The 19,338-nt window shown below is 42.8% G+C and overlaps 1 protein-coding gene across 1 annotated transcript in view; it reads left to right on the top strand.

Moving 5' to 3' along the window:
• Positions 1–19,338, top strand: part of PSD (pleckstrin and Sec7 domain containing) — a 322,847-nt gene that overhangs the window by 92,237 nt on the left and 211,272 nt on the right. Inside the window, exon 8 of the mRNA XM_040438419.1 lies at positions 15,916–15,974. Coding sequence (XP_040294353.1) covers positions 15,916–15,974 — 59 coding nt within the window. The remainder of the gene's footprint in view (positions 1–15,915; positions 15,975–19,338) is intronic.

The following is a 19,338-nucleotide window of genomic DNA, read 5'->3' as shown; positions in this document are numbered from 1 at the left end:
TGCACGCTGGGTGTCTGTAATGTTACTATACTGACCCCTCACCACCCTTACTCTGAAGGCCGGCCCTTGTCCTATACAAAGTTTGTTTTATCCCTTAGGACAGTGAGTCCAGAAAGCTTAAACCCAAAGGGGATTCGGGGCGCAAAAAGTGTGGTGGTTGCCGTAAAGGCTTGGTGTCGGAATCCAAAAAAGACCCTTTGCCCCAGATGTATTGAAAGAGTCATCTCAGAAGAATCCCCTTCCTTTGTGGAGTCCATGCGAACCCTCATTAGAGAAGAAATTAAGGCTGCGGCTGATTCCAGACAATTGGCGCTTTCCCCTGGGCCTTCCCGTTCCCTAAATCTGGAAATGTCAGACCAAGTGGATCTGGATGAAGGGGAGTTACTTGATGATCAAGTCTCCTTATCCTCTGAGGAGGCTGCAGGGAGGCCTATGTGCTTTCCCGAAGAAACACAGTCCCTACTGAAAGATATCAAATCTACCCTAAATTTGGAAGACGTAAAAGAGACTCAGTCCCTTCACGATCAGATTTTTCAGGGGTTGGGGGAAAAAAAGAAGAGATCCTTCCCCATCCACAATAATATTAAAGCCCTTATTTCCAGGGAATGGAGAGATCCTGATAAAAGGTGGACTGTATCGGCCGCCTTCAAGCGCAAATACCCCTTTTCAGAGTCTGACTCTGATTTGTGGGATAAAACTCCCAAAATAGATGCTCCAGTGGCCCGTATTTCAAAGAAATCTTCACTACCCTTTGAGGATATGGGTCTCCTGAAAGACCCCATGGACAAAAAATGCGAAAATCTATTAAGAAAATCCTGGGAGACAAATACTGCAATGTTGCGCCCCAGCATAGCGTCCACTTGTACGGCCAGAACCCTCTCAGTATGGCTAGATCAGCTAGAGAGCAATCTGTCAGGGGGTACGTCCAGAGAGGAAATCTTGAACTCCCTTCCTACCCTAAAAAGAGCGTCTAATTTTCTAGCGGATGCCTCGGCCGACTTGGTTAAACTCTCTGCAAGAAGCAGTGCTTTAGCCAATGCGACCCATAGGGCGGTATGGCTCCGTTCCTGGACGGGGGACGCAGGATCTAAAAACCGCCTATGCTCCATCCCATGTGAGGGAGATAGGTTATTCGGCTCCGCTCTTGACGATATTCTGGAGAAGGCCTCCGACAGGAAAAAAGGGTTCCCATCTGATAATCGTTACTATCAACAGAGGCGTTCCTTTCAGAACCAAAAAAGGTCTAGAGCGGATCAAGGTAAAAGGGACGGATCAAAAAGATGGCAACCTTCTAGAGGTAGAGGAAGGGGATACCTTTTTAAGCCAGAGGCCTCTACCCGCCCTACCCAGTGACATGCTGATCCAGGTAGGAGGCAGACTAAAACAATTCTCCTCCGCCTGGCAAAAAATTTATGCCTCCCCTTGGGTCACTCGTACCATAAGAGAAGGCCTAAAGCTAGAATTTGTTTCCCCACCCCCAAAACATTTTTTTGTCAACCAAGTACAGCAGCCCGACAAACAGGCGTCCTTAGAGTTAGAGATAACTACGTTACTCCTCAAAGGAGTCCTCATCCCTGTACCAAAAGAACAACACGGCGAAGGTTTCTATTCCCCTATATTTTTGATAAAAAAAACAAACTGCTCCTTTCGCCTAATAATAAATTTAAAGTCTTTAAACAAATCCATCATTTACAAGAGATTCAAAATGGAGACCATAAAATCTACCACACAGATCCTTCCGCAGGACTGCTTTATGGCTACCGTCGACCTTCAGGACGCGTATTACCACGTCCCAATATACCACAGGCATCAGTGTTTTCTAAGGATTGCAATTTATTATCAAAGAAAATTATCCCATTTTCAGTTCACAGCCCTTCCTTTCGGCCTATCCTCTGCTCCCAGAGTTTTTTCAAAAATAATGTCAGAGGTCACAAAATTTCTTCACCTTCAGGGGATACAGATCGTTCCATACCTGGACGACTTTCTGGTGTTTGCGGAGTCGCGCCAACTTCTATTATCACGCCTCAAGCAAATCCAGGACTGTCTTACAGATCTAGGGTGGATAATAAATCCAAAAAAATCAGACCTTGTCCCCAATCAGGAAAAGGTATTTTTAGGGGTGCTGTTGGACTCAAGGCATCTAATGTCTTTCCTTCCTCAGGACAAACAATCTCCCTTAATCCAAACAGTGTCTCTTTTTTCCAGCAGGGATCGGTCCTCGATAAGAGACGTCATGTCTGTACTGGGGCTGCTAACGGCCGCAATCCCGTCAGTAAGGTGGGCCCAAAGTCACACAAGACCCCTTCAGGCCTTTCTCCTATCCTCATGGGACGGAAAAAACTCATCTCTAGACAGAAAAATTCACATTCCCAGACAGGTAAAACAGTCACTATCTTGGTGGAGGATAAAGGGAAACCTGAGCGTAGGGGTTCACTGGCGCCCAAAAGATGTCAGGGTCATTACAACAGACGCCAGCAACTCAGGGTGGGGAGGTCATTCCTCAGGATCAGTAGTTCAGGGATGCTGGGAAAAAAAACATGCAGGACGCCTCCTCAAATTTAAAAGAACTGTCAGCTGTCCACAGAGTTCTCCTTTCCCTTTTCAAAACAGCCTCCCCAAAGCACGTAAAAATATTAACGGACAACACTACAGTTGTGGCGTACGTGAACAAACAAGGGGGAACCAGAAGTCGCTCACTGGCGGAAGTATCAAAAAGCATTTTCTGTTGGGCAGAAAGAAACCTTCTGTCCCTTTCGGCAGTACATATCAAGGGGGAAAAAAACGTGGTGGCCGATTATCTCAGTCGACATCTAATAAGAGAAACCGAATGGTCCCTAAATCACCACGTTTTCAGCCAGATCTGCCAGATGTGGGGGACCCCAGTGTTAGATCTGTTTGCCACCAAACGCAACAGGCAGGTCACAAAATTCTGTTCCCTCTCGCAAAAAGATCATCCGGTATGGCTAGACGCCCTCTCCCGGCCGTGGCCAAAACAGCTCCTTTATGCCTTCCCTCCATTCAATCTCATTTCAAGAGTCCTGGTAAAAACTCAGGAAGAGAGGGTCCATGTAATTATGGTGGCCCCCTTCTGGCCAAGAAGGGCTTGGTTTCCACTCCTGCTCAAACTATCAGCCGGAGTTTATTGGACACTGCCGTCAAACCCAGACCTACTCCACCAGGGACCAATAGATCATCCTAGTGTAAAACAACTCAGTTTGACGGCCTGGAATCTGAATGCCTCCTGCTAAAACAGAAAGGTCTGTCAGATGCGGTTATTTCCACGATGCTAAAAAGCAGGAAACTCATAACTTCCCGGATCTACTTGAGAACATGGAATGCCTTCTTGTCCTTTTTAGGAAGTGTGGATTTTCCTGATGTTCCTCAGGTCCTCCAGTTCCTGCAAGCTGGGTTGGAAAAAGGCCTCCGCCCGTCAACTCTGAAAGTACAGATCTCTGCGCTCAGTGCCTTCTTGGACATAAAACTGTCAGATTCCCCTCTGGTCAAACGTTTTTTAAAGGGGGCAGTAAGAGCTTCCTTCTCCCCCCGTCCGGTGGTTCCTCCCTGGGACTTGGGCCTAGTTCTGTCTGTTCTCACTACTCCTCCGTTTGAGCCAATTGATAATATACCTCTAAGGCTCCTCACCATGAAGACGGTTTTTCTAGTTGCCATAACCTCTGCCAGAAGGGTTGGGGAAATTCCAGCATTCTCATGCAAGCCTCCCTATCTTACAATTCTGGATGATCGTATAATCCTCAGGCACTGTCCTGCCTTTCTCCCAAAGGTGGTATCCAGATTTCATCGGGAACAGGAAGTCTCCCTACCTTCGTTTTTTCAGTCTCCATCTACTGACTCGGAGGGGACTCTTCACAATCTGGACGTCAGGAGGTCAGTCCTTTCTTACCTACAAGCCACTAAGCCGCTAAGAAAATCGGACCGCCTCTTTCTGCAATTTCAGGGCCCTAATAAGGGGCAAGCGGCTAGCAAGTCAACCATAGCTAGATGGATTAGGAACATAATATCCTCTGCCTACGTTACCAAGAACTGTCAGCCACCAGAGGTATTGAGGGCTCATTCTACAAGGGCAGTGGCCTCATCCTGGGCAGAGACGAAAGCAGTCCCTCTGGAACAAATCTGCAGGGCCGCCACATGGGCCAACCCTATGACTTTTTTCAGGCACTATAAGCTAGATGTAGTAAAGGATCAGGACTTGTCCTTTGGTCGTAAAGTTCTATCTGCTATAGCCCCCCCCCCTGATATTTGATTACTCTGTTAGTCCTCCTGTGAATGCCGTTGTGGAGGCGCCGGGGAAAAGGGTAAATTACTCTTACCGGTAATTGGATTTTCCAATAGCCTCCACAACGGCACTGGTTTCCCTCCCAAAATTTGAATGTAGACGAATGATGTAATTTGTTTACTATAATATATAATTTTTTTCTGCATCACTTCTGTGTCCTCTTTTATTGACTGGTAAGGTAAGGGGAGGAGGCTCCTTAAATCCTGTGCTTCCTCGTTGTTTCCTGTCCTGGAGGCGGGGACACCCTCCTGTGAATGCCGTTGTGGAGGCTATTGGAAAATCCAATTACCGGTAAGAGTAATTTACCCTTTTTTGGGTCTTCCACTTGACTTTTTGGTTCCATAACCCTCAGGATCATTTAAGAAATTCCAAATGACTGTCTTACTGTGTCCCACCTCAGCAGCGATGGCACGCTGTGAAAGACCCTGCTTATGCAGTTAAACAACCCGACCACGTTCAAAAAGGGAGAGTTTTTTTGCCTTTGCCATCACAACGTGTGACTACCTGACAGAAAATGACAATGAATCCACATCTTTGCACAGATTTGGCCTTTTAAAGGCATGTGGTCCTAAACTTTTGATCAGCTGAAAAACAGCCTGTTTCAGTTTATTCGTTGTTTTCATTAAATTGAATGCTCAAAAAATGTTTTGTCTCACTCCCATTTCTTCTTGTTGCATGTTGAAGCTCTACTTGGAACCTTGTTAAGATCCAGCCATGCTAAATATGATTTTTTGCCATTTTTCAAGTGGTCTTAAACTTTTGATCAGGACTGTAGCTGTCTGTCACTGAGAGCTGTACACTAGTGGTTCAGAAAACTTAGAAAAAGCAGAGATATAAATCTTAATTACAAGTTTTGCTGAATCTTTTCTCACAAAACTTCATATCAATCATCTCAGCTCCTCCTGCTCTATAACCTACTGCCTGCAGATTGTGCTGCATTTTGTGGTGACAGGTCCACTTTAAGATCTTAATATAATGTCAAAAAAATAAATGGCTTGCCAGTGTGTTAATTCTTTCAGCTAGGACCTCAGTGGATGTGGATCCGCTGTGTCACAGAACAGATTTGACTTGGGGCTATTCCGAAGGGTGTTGTCTAAGAGGTTGCCTGCTTTTCACCTTTCCACATGTGTACAGGGATCTGGACTTTGCTGAGTGGAACCAACATGCCACTACCTCTTGGAGTAGTCTCTGCTCTGTGACAGCTGACCTATGGGGGTCAAGAGACACCGGTGGGTGGCACCAAGAAATCAGGCAAAAATCAAATCAGGAACGAAATGGGGTCAGGGTAGGCAGCGCACGTTTAATCCAAAAAAACTGTCCAAAGGTCAGGGGAAGGCAGAAAGGGGTCAGGCATGGGCAAACAATAACATAGAAACATAGAATGTGTCGGCAGATAAGAACCATTTGGCCCATCTAGTCTGCCCAATATACTGAATACTATGGATAGCCCCCGGCCCTATCTTATATGAAGGATGGCCTTATGCCTATCCCATGCATGCTTAAACCCCTTCACTGTATTTGCAGCTACCACTTCTGCAGGAAGGCTATTCCATGCATCCACTACTCTCTCAGTAAAGTAAAACTTCCTTATATTACTTTAAAACCTTTGCCCCTCTAATTTAAAACTGTGTCCTCTTGTGGTAGTTTTTCTTCTTTTAAATATGCTCTCTTCCTTTACCGAGTTGATTCCCTTTATGTATTTAAAAGTTTCTATCATATCCCCTCTGTCTCTTCTTTCTTCCAAGCTATACATATTAAGGTCCTTTAACCTTTCCTGGTAAGTTTTATCCTGCAATCCATGTACTAGTTTAGTAGCTCTTCTCTGAACTCTCTCTAGAGTATCTATATCCTTCTGGAGATATGGCCTCCAGTACTGCGCACAATACTCCAAGTGAGGTCTCACCAGTGTTCTGTACAGCGGCATAAGCACTTCACTCTTTCTACTGCTTATACCTCTCCCTATACATCCAAGCATTCTGCTGGCATTTCGTGCTGCTCTATTACATTGTCTTCCCACCTTTAAGTCTTCTGAAATAATTACTCCTAAATCCCTTTCCTCAGATACTGAGGTCAGGACTGTGTCAAATATTCTATATTCTGCCCTTGGGTTTTTACGCCCCAGGTGCATTATCTTGCACTTATCCACATTAAATTTCAGTTTCCAGAGTTCTGACCATTCTTCTAGTTTTCCTAAATCCTTTTCCATTTGGCGTTTCCCTCCAGGAACATCAACCCTGTTACATATCTTTGTGTCATCAGCAAAAAGACAAACCTTACCAGCGAGGCCTTTTGCAATATCACTTATGAAGATATTAAACAAAATCGGTCCCAGTACAGATCCCTGTGGAACCCCACTGGTAACATGACCTTGTTTTGAATGTTCTCCATTGACTACAACCCTCTGTTGTCTGTCACTCAGCCACTGCCTAATCCACTCAACAATATGGGAGTCCATGCTCAATGACTGCAGTTTATTGATAAGTCTTTTATGTGGGACAGTGTCAAAAGCCTTACTAAAATCTAGATATGCGATGTCTACTGCACCTCCACCGTCTATTATTTTATTCACCCAGTCAAAAAAATCTATAAGATTTGTTTGACATGATCTCCCTGAAGTAAACCCATGTTGTTTTTCATCTTGCAATCCATGGGATTTTAGATGTTCCACAATCCTATCCTTTAATAGGGTTTCCATTAATTTGCCTACTATTGATGTCAGACTCACTGGTCTATAGTTGCTCGATTCCTCCCTACTACCTTTCTTGTGAATGGGCACGACATTTGCCAATTTCCAATCTTCCGGGACGACTCCTGTTACTAATGATTGGTTAAATAAATCTGTTAGCGGTTTTGCCAGCTCACCACTAAGCTCTTTTAATAATTTTGGGTGTATCTCATCAGGCCCCTGTGACTTATTTGTCTTCACCTTAGACAGCAAACTTAGAACATCTTCCTCTGTAAAGATACATGCATCAAACGATTTATTAGTCATTCTTTCTAGTGGAGGTCCTTCTCCTTTTTCTTTTGTAAAAACTGAACAGAAGTATTCATTAAGGCAGTCGGCTAGCCCTTTATTCTCTTCTACATACCTTCCGTCCTTTGTTTTTAATTTAGTTATTCCTTGTTTTAATTTCCTTTTTTCATTTATATATCTAAAGAATGTCTTATCCCCTTTTTTCATAGACTGAGCTAGTTTTTCTTCTGCCTGCGCTTTAGAAGTTCTTATAACTTGCTTGGCCTCTCTCTGCCTAATCTTGTAGATTTCCTTATCTTCATTGCTCTGTTTTTTTTTATAATTACAAAATGCTAGCTTTTTATTTTTAATGATTTGGGCCACTTCTGCTGAGTACCACAGTGGTCTCCTCCTTTTTTTGCTTTTACTGACAAGTCTAATGCAATTTTCTGTTGCCCTCAATAATGCACCTTTTAAGTAGTCCCATTTCTCCTGGACTCCATGTAATCCGTTCCAGTCTGATAAGGACTCATTTATGACTAATTTCATTTTTGAAAAGTCTGTTTTTCTAAAATCTAAAACTTTTGTTTTTGTGTGGTGGGACTCTTTCACAGTTCTTATATTAAACCACACTGACTGGTGATCACTAGATCCCAAGGTTTCGCCTACAATGACATCATATACCGAATCCCCGTTTGTGAATACCAAATCCAAAATGGCCTCCCTCCGGGTTGGCTCCTCAACCACTTGTTGTAGAGATAACCCCAGTAGGGAATTTAGAATATCTGTACTCCTGGTAGAACTTGCTATTTTGGTTTTCCAGTTTATATCTGGAAGATTGAAATCTCCCATAATGATAACTTCTCCTTTCATTGTCATTTTAGCTATTTCTTCAACTAGTAGATCATCTAGTTCTTTAACTTGACCAGGTGGTCTATATATCACACCTACACGAGTTACTGCATGGTTAGCAAACTGCAACGTAACCCAAACTGACTCTATGTTGGCCTCACCAACTTGTATTAGGTTAGATTTAATGCTATCTTTCACATACAGGGCCACTCCTCCTCCTTTCTTGCCTTCTCTGTCTCTTCTGTATAAAGAGTACCCTGGTATGGTTATGTCCCAGTCATTTCTTTCATTAAACCATGTCTCCGTAACAGCCACTAAATCTACATTCTCAGATGCCATTATTGACGCAAGTTCATTGATTTTTTTACCTAAACTGCGAGCATTTGTAGACAGGACTCTGAGCTTATCATTTCTTAACCTCTGTGCTTCTGACCTGTTCTGGCATTGTTTCGGGGGGCAATTGGACTCTTTTATTTTCACTCTAGTAACTATAGTAACTATAGTAAACCTTTGCAGGAGAACTTGCAAGATAGACAAACCTATTGCTCAGGAACCTTCCCACAAGGTAAGGTGCCTTAAATACCCACAGGAAATCAGCCATATGCTGTAAAAGATTAGAGTGCACACTGGATTTTTAAGAACTGGCCATGCACCCTAAGCTGTGGCACAGAGGAGATAGACTTGACATTAAGCAGGAAGCCTCTGCATTGCTGCTTCTGCAACCATGCCTGTCCGGAACATGTAGAAGGACACAGACAAGCACAGACCACCAAAGCAGAACTATACAACTGTTGGGCCTCCCAGCAGCTGTGCCTTTCTGGAGCAGCAGGGCAACAGTGGGCATGGACCACCAGTGTAGCAGGCACAATAGGAGTATCCTGGTGTTTAGGCCTGCCAGGGGCAGAAGGCAACGATGGGGAAGGACCGCTGGAATTACATAAACTATTCTAATCTAACTAGTAAAAAGCCTCAATATATTAACCCGTTTTTGGTGGCAATTTGGGTGCAGGTTGGAAGATTTGAATCAAGATATCTCTATTTCAACATGTGTAACACAAAAAAAAACTGGGAGTACAGATGTTTTATTTCTTACTGAATAGAATTGCAGTCACATGAAAAATTAAAGTAACTCACAATGTCTTCAGTTTTCAGTTGTTAGCTATTTTGTGTTACAACGTATTTCATCAAGACATGACAGATCCATAAAAAAAAACTGTAAATATATAAAAAAAAAAAGTCTAGTCTGTAATTATTTATAGCATAGATGATACCTGCAATTTTTTTCTGTGTCACAGTGTGGTTCACTGTGACATGGGTTGTTGTGTTGCTCAAGTTTGTCGCTCTGGCGTACTGGCTACGATGGATTCCATGGAGGCTGGTTCCCATGGGCTATGTGTGGTTGCGGCAGCCTGTGTGTGAAGTGCTCCTTGTGTATGCATACACCCCTCCCTGTTGTCTTGGTTCTGGTGGGGTTAATGGTCTGGTCTGGGTTTGTCTGCTAGGTGTCAGATGACCTCATTATCCTGCTCTATATTATCCTGTGGGTTGGGGGTCAGTCTGTCTCCAGCTTTGCTGGGTGCAGGAGCTATGCACCTGACCTTGGATTATTCCATCAGTCCTGTCTGTGTAGTCACTTAGTGAGACATCAATGTCACCTTGTCAGGTTCTGTGGCCTGCTTGTGCAGCTCTGCCTGTGACCGCCATGCGTCCGTTCTGCATGGGGTCCAGGCATCGGCTTTTCTGCCTGTTTGGGTAGCTATGCCTGTGAATGCCATGCATCCGTTTCGCATCGGGTCCAGGCATCTGCTTGTCTGCCTGTTTGTGCAGCTCTGCCTGTGACCACCCTGCATCCGTTCTGGATGAGGTCGAGGCATTTGCTTGTCTGCCTGTTTGAGCAGCTCTGCCTGTGAAAGCGATGCATCTGTTCCACATGGGGTCCAGGCATCTGCTTGTCTGCCTGTTTGTGACGCTCTGCCTGTGACTGCCATGCATCCGTTCTGCATGAGGTCCAGGCATCTGTCTTGTTTCTGGTTTCCGTTATGGCTTGTCTGAACAGTGTCCTGAGTTTGTTTGGGTTCCTGTTCGTGTGCCTGAGTTCTTGTCCGTCCTGTGTCTGTCTGGACCTCTGGTGCTTGCACCAACGTCTATCTCTGCAGGTAAGTGGCCAAGTGCACCAGGACCATCCTGGAGGTGCGACCAGTTCATCCTCACCATCAGGGGCTCTGTGAAGAACAGGGATTACTGAGTTTCCGTCCTCTGGGTTTACCCCCAAGTCAAACTGGTGCACTCCAGTGGTATTACCTGCCACTAGTCCTTACCTGCTGGTCCAGTTTCCTGCCATCTCTGTGAATAAAGTATTCCTTTTTGTCCTTGCCTTGTCTATCTGCTTGCCTTTGTGTTTAGCCTGAGAGATGTTCTAGGGGTTCGTATGACCCTCGCTAGAACATGACATTCTGCTTCTAGATGATATGGGCATTTCGGGGTTACAAACTTGCTTTGTAGCTCAAAGCAAAGCAGTGCTGTACAGATCATAATAATTTGCTGTGTTAATTTATTCCAGCCTTTCATGAAATATGTTCAGATATGCAGGGACTGTTCTCTGCAGTCAGCACTTCAAGCAGCAAATAATCTTGCCTTCTAATATCTGCTAATCTGCGTTGTTTGTTCCAATTAATGGGGTTATCCCATGACTAATGTATAAAATAAAAATCAGACATCATATAGTACATGAGGTCCTCTTTCTAACCAAGCTAAAACCAGCCCTGTACTTCACATGGTACCAGAGATCTCCCCGTTCATTGCTCTGCTACACTTCAAGCTGACAGCTCAAGGGGAGTGTCTTTTCTGCTGCAGCTAAGGGGGCGTGTCTCAGCTCTCCCTATCACAGCTGAAGAGGCAGTTGAAGGAAGAAACGGAGCATGTGCGGCCATCTAAGTGAGCAGGTCAAAGAAATAAAAATAAAAACTGCAGGTGGCGCTGTACAGATACATTTTATTGAATAGCTCAGTAGCTATGCTAAATTTGTAATTACATGCAATTACGAAAGTATTCAGATCCAGGTGCTGGTTTGAAAACTGTAGAATATTTTTCGTGGGACAACCCCTTGGAATTTAATATTAATATTGTTAAATATATTTTTTATATTGTTAACAATATTTCAGTGGATGAGGGTGCACAACCTGTGGCCAGCGATGCTATTCTGTATGCCTCCCCCTCCCCCTCCACAACCATCTGGTCACATGTTTCTGTGTCTGGTGACTGCTCACATGTATTTTCCATGCAGCGGCACATAGCATGGTTTACCAATAATGCACTGTGTGGCCATCTCTAGAATCCCTATATATCATCTAGAATAAGGGTCTACTTACCATGCATGCATGCTACTATCTTCATTGATATTTTATAGGATTAGTAAATCCTGCAGAAACTGCAATGGAGAAAGGCAGATATATACATAGTCAGTTTCTTTCTGGAGTGCAAATTGGGGAGAAGGGGACCCCTATTCAATTGATAAATGGAAGTCCTGAAAGTAAAACCGTCATCTATCACATAATGTATATATTTTCAACCCGAAAAAGTGTGATTTTGATGTACGGTAGATGATTTTTGTACTTATTTATTCATGCCTATTGGTAAGTTATAAAGGGAATTTAGATTTTTCGACCCAGTTCGGTTACATGGCCAAAACCAACTTTTTCAATTTAACTGTTATGAAGGTGAAGTAAACTCTAAGAGATGGAGTTTTCACATATTCCTATAAAAAATATATTGTCTTGCCCATTTTGTTATTGTGATCCAATAAGTGAACTAAAGGGGTTGTCCGAGCCCCTAAATGCTGTAAAATAAAAAAAATGATTACATGCCTGCTCTCCAGTCCAGTCCTTCCACTGTTTATTTACAGACAGCAGCAGTGACATGCAGGTTTACGGTCAGTCACTCTCTTCAGTGGTGTGTGGCACCAGACTGCTGTGGACAATGACTGGCTGCAGTGCTCCCAAGCTGTATACCTGCACGCCACTGCTGCAGTCTGTAAACAAACAGTGGGAGAAGGACCAGACTGGTAGACCAGAAAGAAAGCGGTGAGTATGTAATTTTATTTGACAGCATTTAGTGCCATTGCTCAAATTTTTCATTATCTTGTACAAACCCTTTAAAACTCAAGTAATTGATTAAGTAAGAAAAAGGGTGAGTATGGGAAAGGCATGGAGAGCAGTGAGGATGTTTAATTTGTCTCTACTTATCACCAAGAAAATGTAGCCCATAAAATAAAATTCTGAGCACTGCTCTGCAGTATTAAGGTACATTAGGAGGAATATGTGCACATTTCAGTTATTGGAAAGAGTAGTTAAATTGTCAGAGATAGAGTTGAAGATGATGGAGATTGTCAGTGAGCACTCCACTGTCAGGGGATACAGTGATATGATAAAAGTTTTGTATGGACCTGCAAACAGTTTTCTGCACTGAAATGTGGCTTCGGTGAAAAATGCACTGCATCTTGTTGTAATCTGGATGCAATCCATTTTTCACTGGTGGTTGCCAAGAGATGTTGTTTGTAACTCTTCAGGTTTTTTTTCACACGTGAAAAATGCATTAAAACTGATTGCACCCGCGGGGGAAATACTGAAACACTGAACGCAATTGCAGAGAAAACTGACTGAACTTACTTGTGAAATCGGGAAAGTTTCACTGAACGTATCCTGAGAGAATCCTTAACGCACATGTGAAAGAGGCCTAAGACACAACAATCCAATATGAGCTATAAGCAGGCGTGCCCCCCTTGTTCAGTATGCTGTCGCCCAGCGTCTTCACAGTTCATTACTGCTCTGTGCTGTGAACACAGATATTTCTGAGCAACACTCATTTTAGAGAGCGCTGCTAAGGGACATTTTTCTCCTAGAAATATATTCATTCGTTAAATAAAGTTCATTAGAAGAACACTGCTTATCACTGTCCCTACAATATTAGAAAAAAATAAATGTAATAGAGGCACTCCATTATCTGAAAAACAGTATTGCAACATTTGGATCTAATATAGTTTTCTGTTCTTTAAAATTTGTGTGCCAGTTACTACAGTGAGTTATTGCTTACAAATGTTTGTCTGTAGCTGAAATGTCTCTGCAAGGCAGTCTCTTGTGCATGTGACCAAGCTACAGGGGGTTATCTAATGTCACTTCCCACCCATCCTCAAGTGAAGATTTATTGCAGATGCTACGTTTCGGTCCAAAGGGCCCTTTTCAAGCATGCATGCTTGAAAAAGGCCCTTTGGGTCGAAACGTAGCATCTGGAATAAAGCTTCACTTGAGGATGTGCTGTCTTCACCAGACTTTTTCCGTGTTCCTGATCTTCTGATCCTTGTGGGGGAACTCACCGCTCCCCCCGGAGACGTGCACCCATAACTAACCAGACCTGGCGTGCTGTCCTGCCTTTTTTTTCCCCACCCATCCTGTCGTCTTCTTAGCTTGCTATCTCCTCTTACCTGACTCCTCTTCCCCTCCCTCCGTGGCCCTGGAGGGGAAGTGTTTCACATGCTGGGCAGCAGATCATGTCGTGCAGGGTGAGTATAATAGCAGTTTTTCACGGTGTTGGTTGGGAAGACGAGGAGTAATTATGGCACTATCCTAGGCTGCTTTCACATAGTCATAGTAGCATAGCCTATACAGAGATAAGGTATAATGGAAAGATTTTCACCTGTTTTGTGTTTTTGACCCGCACCTGGTTTTGGCTCACAATCACTGATGAAAATCACTGACATGTGAAATATGCCTTACCCCTTGAAACAGAGGGACATAGAGGTAACGTCTATGAAAGATGAATCATGGGAATTGTAGGGCTTTACATTGGTAAGAATATGTCATCAATATTTAGAACCTGGACAACCCCTTTAGAGTATCCACAAACCTTATCCATATATGCAATTTACCAACCATTAGGATTTCTTAAATATGGTTTGGTCATGTGTTTTATGCTGTTTTCTTTTATATAGTTTATCTGTGCTAAGATTCTTGAGAAACTGCTGTTGGACATCGTACAGACATTTCATATTCACAAAAATATTTCTTTTATATCCTATCATTGTAGTCTTACAATAAACAGAAGCAATTTTCTCATATTCAGCACTACAAATTGTGTTTTATTATATCTTATGTCAACAGAAAAGATAAGGCAAAGAAAATGAAAATCACATTTCTGCAAGTTATGTATGTGCTGGAGTCAGCAACACTGCCATTGTTCTTTTATTAGTGGAGAATACAATAGAGATGCGAACATTCATCAGACCCTTATCGTACACATTGGTTTGGAGTAAGCAATGTTAAAAGAATAAGCTAACGTGTGTGTACGTAAGGTGTAATTTTATTTCTGCCCATTATCTGACTTCATATGAATGAGTCCACATGAATGAGTCCACATCCGTTCTGCATTCATTTCAATGGGGCCGCAAAAGATGCGGACAGCACACCGTGTACTGTCCGCTTCCGCACTTCCGCTCCACGGCCCCGCAAAGAAGATAGAGCATGTCCTATTCTTGTCCGCAGCCACAGACAAGAATAGGCATTTCTTATCACATGGCCGGTGTCCGTGTTTTGCGGACGTGTGAATGGACCCTTAGTAGTTTTGCCCTCTATAGGCTCTGTCTCTAATTGTCAGTTTCCCTTAGCTCAGGGTCTCCCATACAGTACACAGAATGTTGAGAGGAGCAGATCCTGCTGTCCTAAAACTGTATCACACTTTCAGAAGCAGCAGCATTGTACAGCAGTACTGAGCAGTGTAGCTCTGAATCAAGCATTAGGGTGAGATATAAAACTAGGTAGAGGCAGCAGCATCTGTGTGTATGTCTGCCTTTCTTTCACTCTGCAACTGCTTTTCCCTCACCCTACACTTTCCATAGACTACTATGAGCAACAGGATTGAACCGTTTTATAGGGTTACATACACAGGAGTGAACATTTGGATACCTGCTCTGAGTGAAAAGAAGTTCTCTTCTTGAATTGATGAGTGACACTGCTTTGACACTACACTGTTCTTATTGAGTATGAGACATTGTGCAGACAGCCTTTTTTCGATTTGATATTGATGATCCCTCAGGGAGCTGATAGTCCATCATCTTTTGAGATGGGTTTTAGCAGTGAATTAAGCATGAATGATAAGTGCAGGAGGTAGGGGAGATAAAGAAGTAGAACTGGTCCTGTAAACATAAGAACATTACATGCAGTTTAGGCCCATTCACATTTGCATTTGGAATCCAGGAGCCTGATTCTCAGCCTGATCAGCTCAAAGTATCTGGCATTGATTGACTATAATGGGATTCAGCCGGACAAAAAACACTGCACACAACAATGAACAAGCTCAATTCCTCTAATATACATGGGCGAATGACAACAGGGTCAGAGGTTTTATCAGTTCTGCATTTGCTAAAACCCAGCTGTACTTCTGCAATAGATCTCTGCAGTTACAGTTCAGCATATTTGGATGGGGGACATTAGTCCTCATCACAGCTCTTACCAGTTATCGTAGACATTGAGGACATATTCACAGGACATGCCATAAATGTCTGATAGGTGCAGGTCCCACCTCTGGTACCCACATCTATCTCCAGAACGGTAGTCCCAAAAACGAAATCCCACCCGGAGAGGCTGGCACACCTCTGTCCAGTCACTTCTTTGAAAGTTTCAGAAACAAATAGTTGTTAATTTTTCTCCACTAATCTATTCAATTAACAACATTTTATTGTCTATCTGCCTCGGTTGATATGAATACTAACATGTAAACAGCAGAAAAACAATGTGGTAATCTTCTCCTTTCTTTTTTGCCATTTCAGATGGTGTTCATACACTAACGTGTGCACTGATGCTGCTAAACACTGACTTACATGGACATGTAAGTAAGCATTTTCCATAATGCTGAACTGATCTTGTGGATTGTGATTTCTAAAAACATGTCATAAGAAGAAGTCAGGTTGTACAATGTCTTCACACCTAAATGAAAATTTTAGTCATTGGCATTCACAAGAAATCAACTTGGTGGAGGATATTGGACAGGAGACAATCTGTCTTTAAATGATAGGCTTTAATGGGGAATTATAGCAGTTTTTTACTGATCAGCTATCCTCTGGATAAGTCATGAGTATCTGAATGGTGGGGGTCCGACACCTGGGATCCCCTCCAATCTGCTGTTTGAGAAGTCAGCAGCACTCACAGTAGCACTGTGGCCTTCTCTATGCACCTATGCCATGTGACCAATGAATGTGACATCACATGACCTAGGAAAAGCTGGAGAAGACCGTGGTGCTGGTGCCTTCTCAAACAGCTGATCGGCAGGGGACCTGGGTATCGGACCCCCACCACACAGAATCTGATGACCTATCCAGAGGATAGGTCATCAGTGAAAAACTGAGAAATTATTTAAACTTAGAAATACTTATAGGAAATTGTTGATGGTCAGCATGCTTGGATCCATCTTCGCTCTAGTGTTCTGTAGAGCACAGAGCCCCTTATATCTCCCTCAGAGACCTCTGCCCCTTAGAAAATATCTTCTATAGCACAGAACCCCTTATATCTCTCTCGCAGACTGCTATTCCCCCAAAAATATCTTTCAAAAATCTCCACCTTTAATCATATTTTCTTTTGGAGACTCCTAGAAACTAATTGCACGATCTATAAAATGATTTCCGTTATTTCAGCAGTTTTGAAAGCTAGAATTGCAATCTGCGTAGTCTTAAATGGGTTTTCCGAGGAAATACATAAAAAAAAAAAAAAACAGTAAAGCTCGACACACTGGAAACAACAGGCTGAGGCAGGTCAGTGCTGTGTCCAGTAATTGCCCGAGCAGGCCTTTCCTGGTGTTTCCATTATGTTGTAAGTAAAGAGCAGCAGGAACTAGACCAGCATCGGTACAGCATCAGTGGGGATGAGTGAGGATGAGTATGGCTTATTTTCAACCCTCTGTGACCTTTTTTAATGTACTTTATATATTTCCCTGGAAAACTCCTTTAAATAATAATAGCTTTATTAATAATGAGTCCACTTTATGATTAGCAATATGCTTTTTTTTATTAAATTGCCAATTAAATCTAATACATGTACAAAAAAGGTTGCCAAATAAGTGAAAACTATAGTAGAACCCAGTGGCCATGTATAAACAAACATAATCTAATTTTGAAGTTAAAAAAGTCAGAATTTTGACAGTTAAAGGAGTTGTCTCACTTGAAAATGGCATATAGAAAGTTAATACAAGGCACTTACTAATGTATTGTGGTTTTCCCTACTGCCTCCTTTGCTGACTAGATTAATCTTTCCATCACATTATACACTGCTCATATCCAGGGGTTATGACCACCGTGCAATCCAGCAGTGGTGGCCGTGCTTGCACACTATAGGAGGCGCTTTTTCCTATATTGTGCAAGCACGGCCACAATTGGTGGATTGCACAGTGGTCATAACCCCTGGATATGAGCAGTGTATAATGTGATGGAAAGATTAATCTAGTCGGCAAAGGAGGCAGTAGGAAAAACCACAGTACATTAGTAAGTGCCTTGTATTAACTTTGTCTACATGATAAATGCTATTTGCTGAAGTGAGACAACTCCTTTATGTCAGAATTTGGAAATAAAATAAAAAAGATGCACCTAGTACTCTTCTCTAAAAAAAATAGTTTATATGAGAGTAGAAAAAAATATTGTACTATACTCAGAAGCAAACTAAAAAACAACATACTGTGCTGTGCAGAAGCAGGAGGCTAATGGGTCAAACAGAGGTAAGGATACCAAAGATATTGTGAACAGCTGATTATTTGGTAATCTCTCCCTACAGCAGGGGTCAGCAACCTTCGGCACTCCAGCTGTAGTGAAACGACTCCCAGCATGCACACTTGCTTGGCTGTTCGAAGAACTGCCAAAGAAGTGAATGGAGCATACTGGGAGTTGTAGTTTCACAACAGCTGGAGTGCCAGAGGATGCTGATCCCTGCCCTACAGGATGTCCCATGACCTCTTATCCCCAATCTACAGAGGATAAGTATCTTGTGAACTTGTGTTCGCCCATTTGAATGAACTGTCAGGCACACATGCATGTCTACCACTCTATTCGACTCTATGGGACTGCCAGAGATACAGTCATGTGAAAAAATTAGGACACCCTTTGAAAGCATGTGGTTTTTTGTAACATTTTTAATAAATGGTTATTTCATCTCCGTTTCAACAATACAGAGAGATTAAAGTAATCCAACTAAACAAAGAAAACTGAAGAAAAGTCTTTTCAAGATCTTCTGTAAATGTCATTCTACAAAAATGCCTATACTAACTGAGGAAAAAGATAGGACACCCTCACATGTATTCCCTCTTAAATTGGCTCAGATCTCACACCAGGTGCACATAATTAGTAGATCGTTACTCTGCATGTTGAATGAGGCTTGCCCTATTTAAACCTCAGACATTTAGTTTGGTGTGCTCCTGACTGTTGAAGTGAGAGTGAGCACCATGGTGAGAGCAAAAGAGCTGTCAGAGGACTTCAGAAAAAAGATTGTAGCAGCCTATGAGTCTGGGAAGGGATTTAAAAAGATCTCAAAAGATTTTGAAATCAGCCATTCCACTGTCCGGAAGATAGTCTACAAGTGGAGGGCTTTCAAAACAACTGCCAACATGCCCAGGACTGGTCGCCCCAGCAAGTTCACCCCAAGAGCAGACCGCAAGATGCTAAAAGAGGTCTCCAAAAACCCTAAAGTGTCATCTCGAGAACTACAGCAGGCTCTGGCTACTGTTGATGTAGAAGTACATGCCTCTACAATCAGAAAGAGACTGTACAAGTTTAACTTGCATGGGAGGTGTGCAAGGAGGAAACCTTTGCTTTCCAAGAGAAACATCGAGGCCAGACTGACATTTGCCAGAGATAAAGTTGACAAAGACCAGGACTTCTGGAATAATGTTCTTTGGACAGATGAGTCCAAAATTGAATTATTTGGACACAACAGCAGAGGACATGTTTGGCGTAAACCAAACACAGCATTCCAAGAAAAGAACCTCATACCAACTGTGAAGCATGGAGGTGGAAGTGTCATGGTTTGGGGCTGCTTTGCTGCAGCAGGACCTGGTCAGCTCACCATCATAGAATCCACGATGAATTCTACTGTGTATCAGAAGGTGCTTGAAGAACATGTGAGACCATCAGTTAGAAAATTAAAGCTGAAGCGGAACTGGACCATGCAACATGACAATGACCCAAAACATACTAGTAAATCAACCAAAGATT

The sequence above is a fragment of the Bufo bufo genome, chromosome 6 (genome assembly GCF_905171765.1).
Source record: "Bufo bufo chromosome 6, aBufBuf1.1, whole genome shotgun sequence".
In the NCBI taxonomy this organism is placed as follows: domain Eukaryota; kingdom Metazoa; phylum Chordata; class Amphibia; order Anura; family Bufonidae; genus Bufo; species Bufo bufo.
The sequence above is the reverse complement of the archived record's forward strand: the minus strand, read 5'-3'. Positions and strand labels throughout refer to the sequence as shown.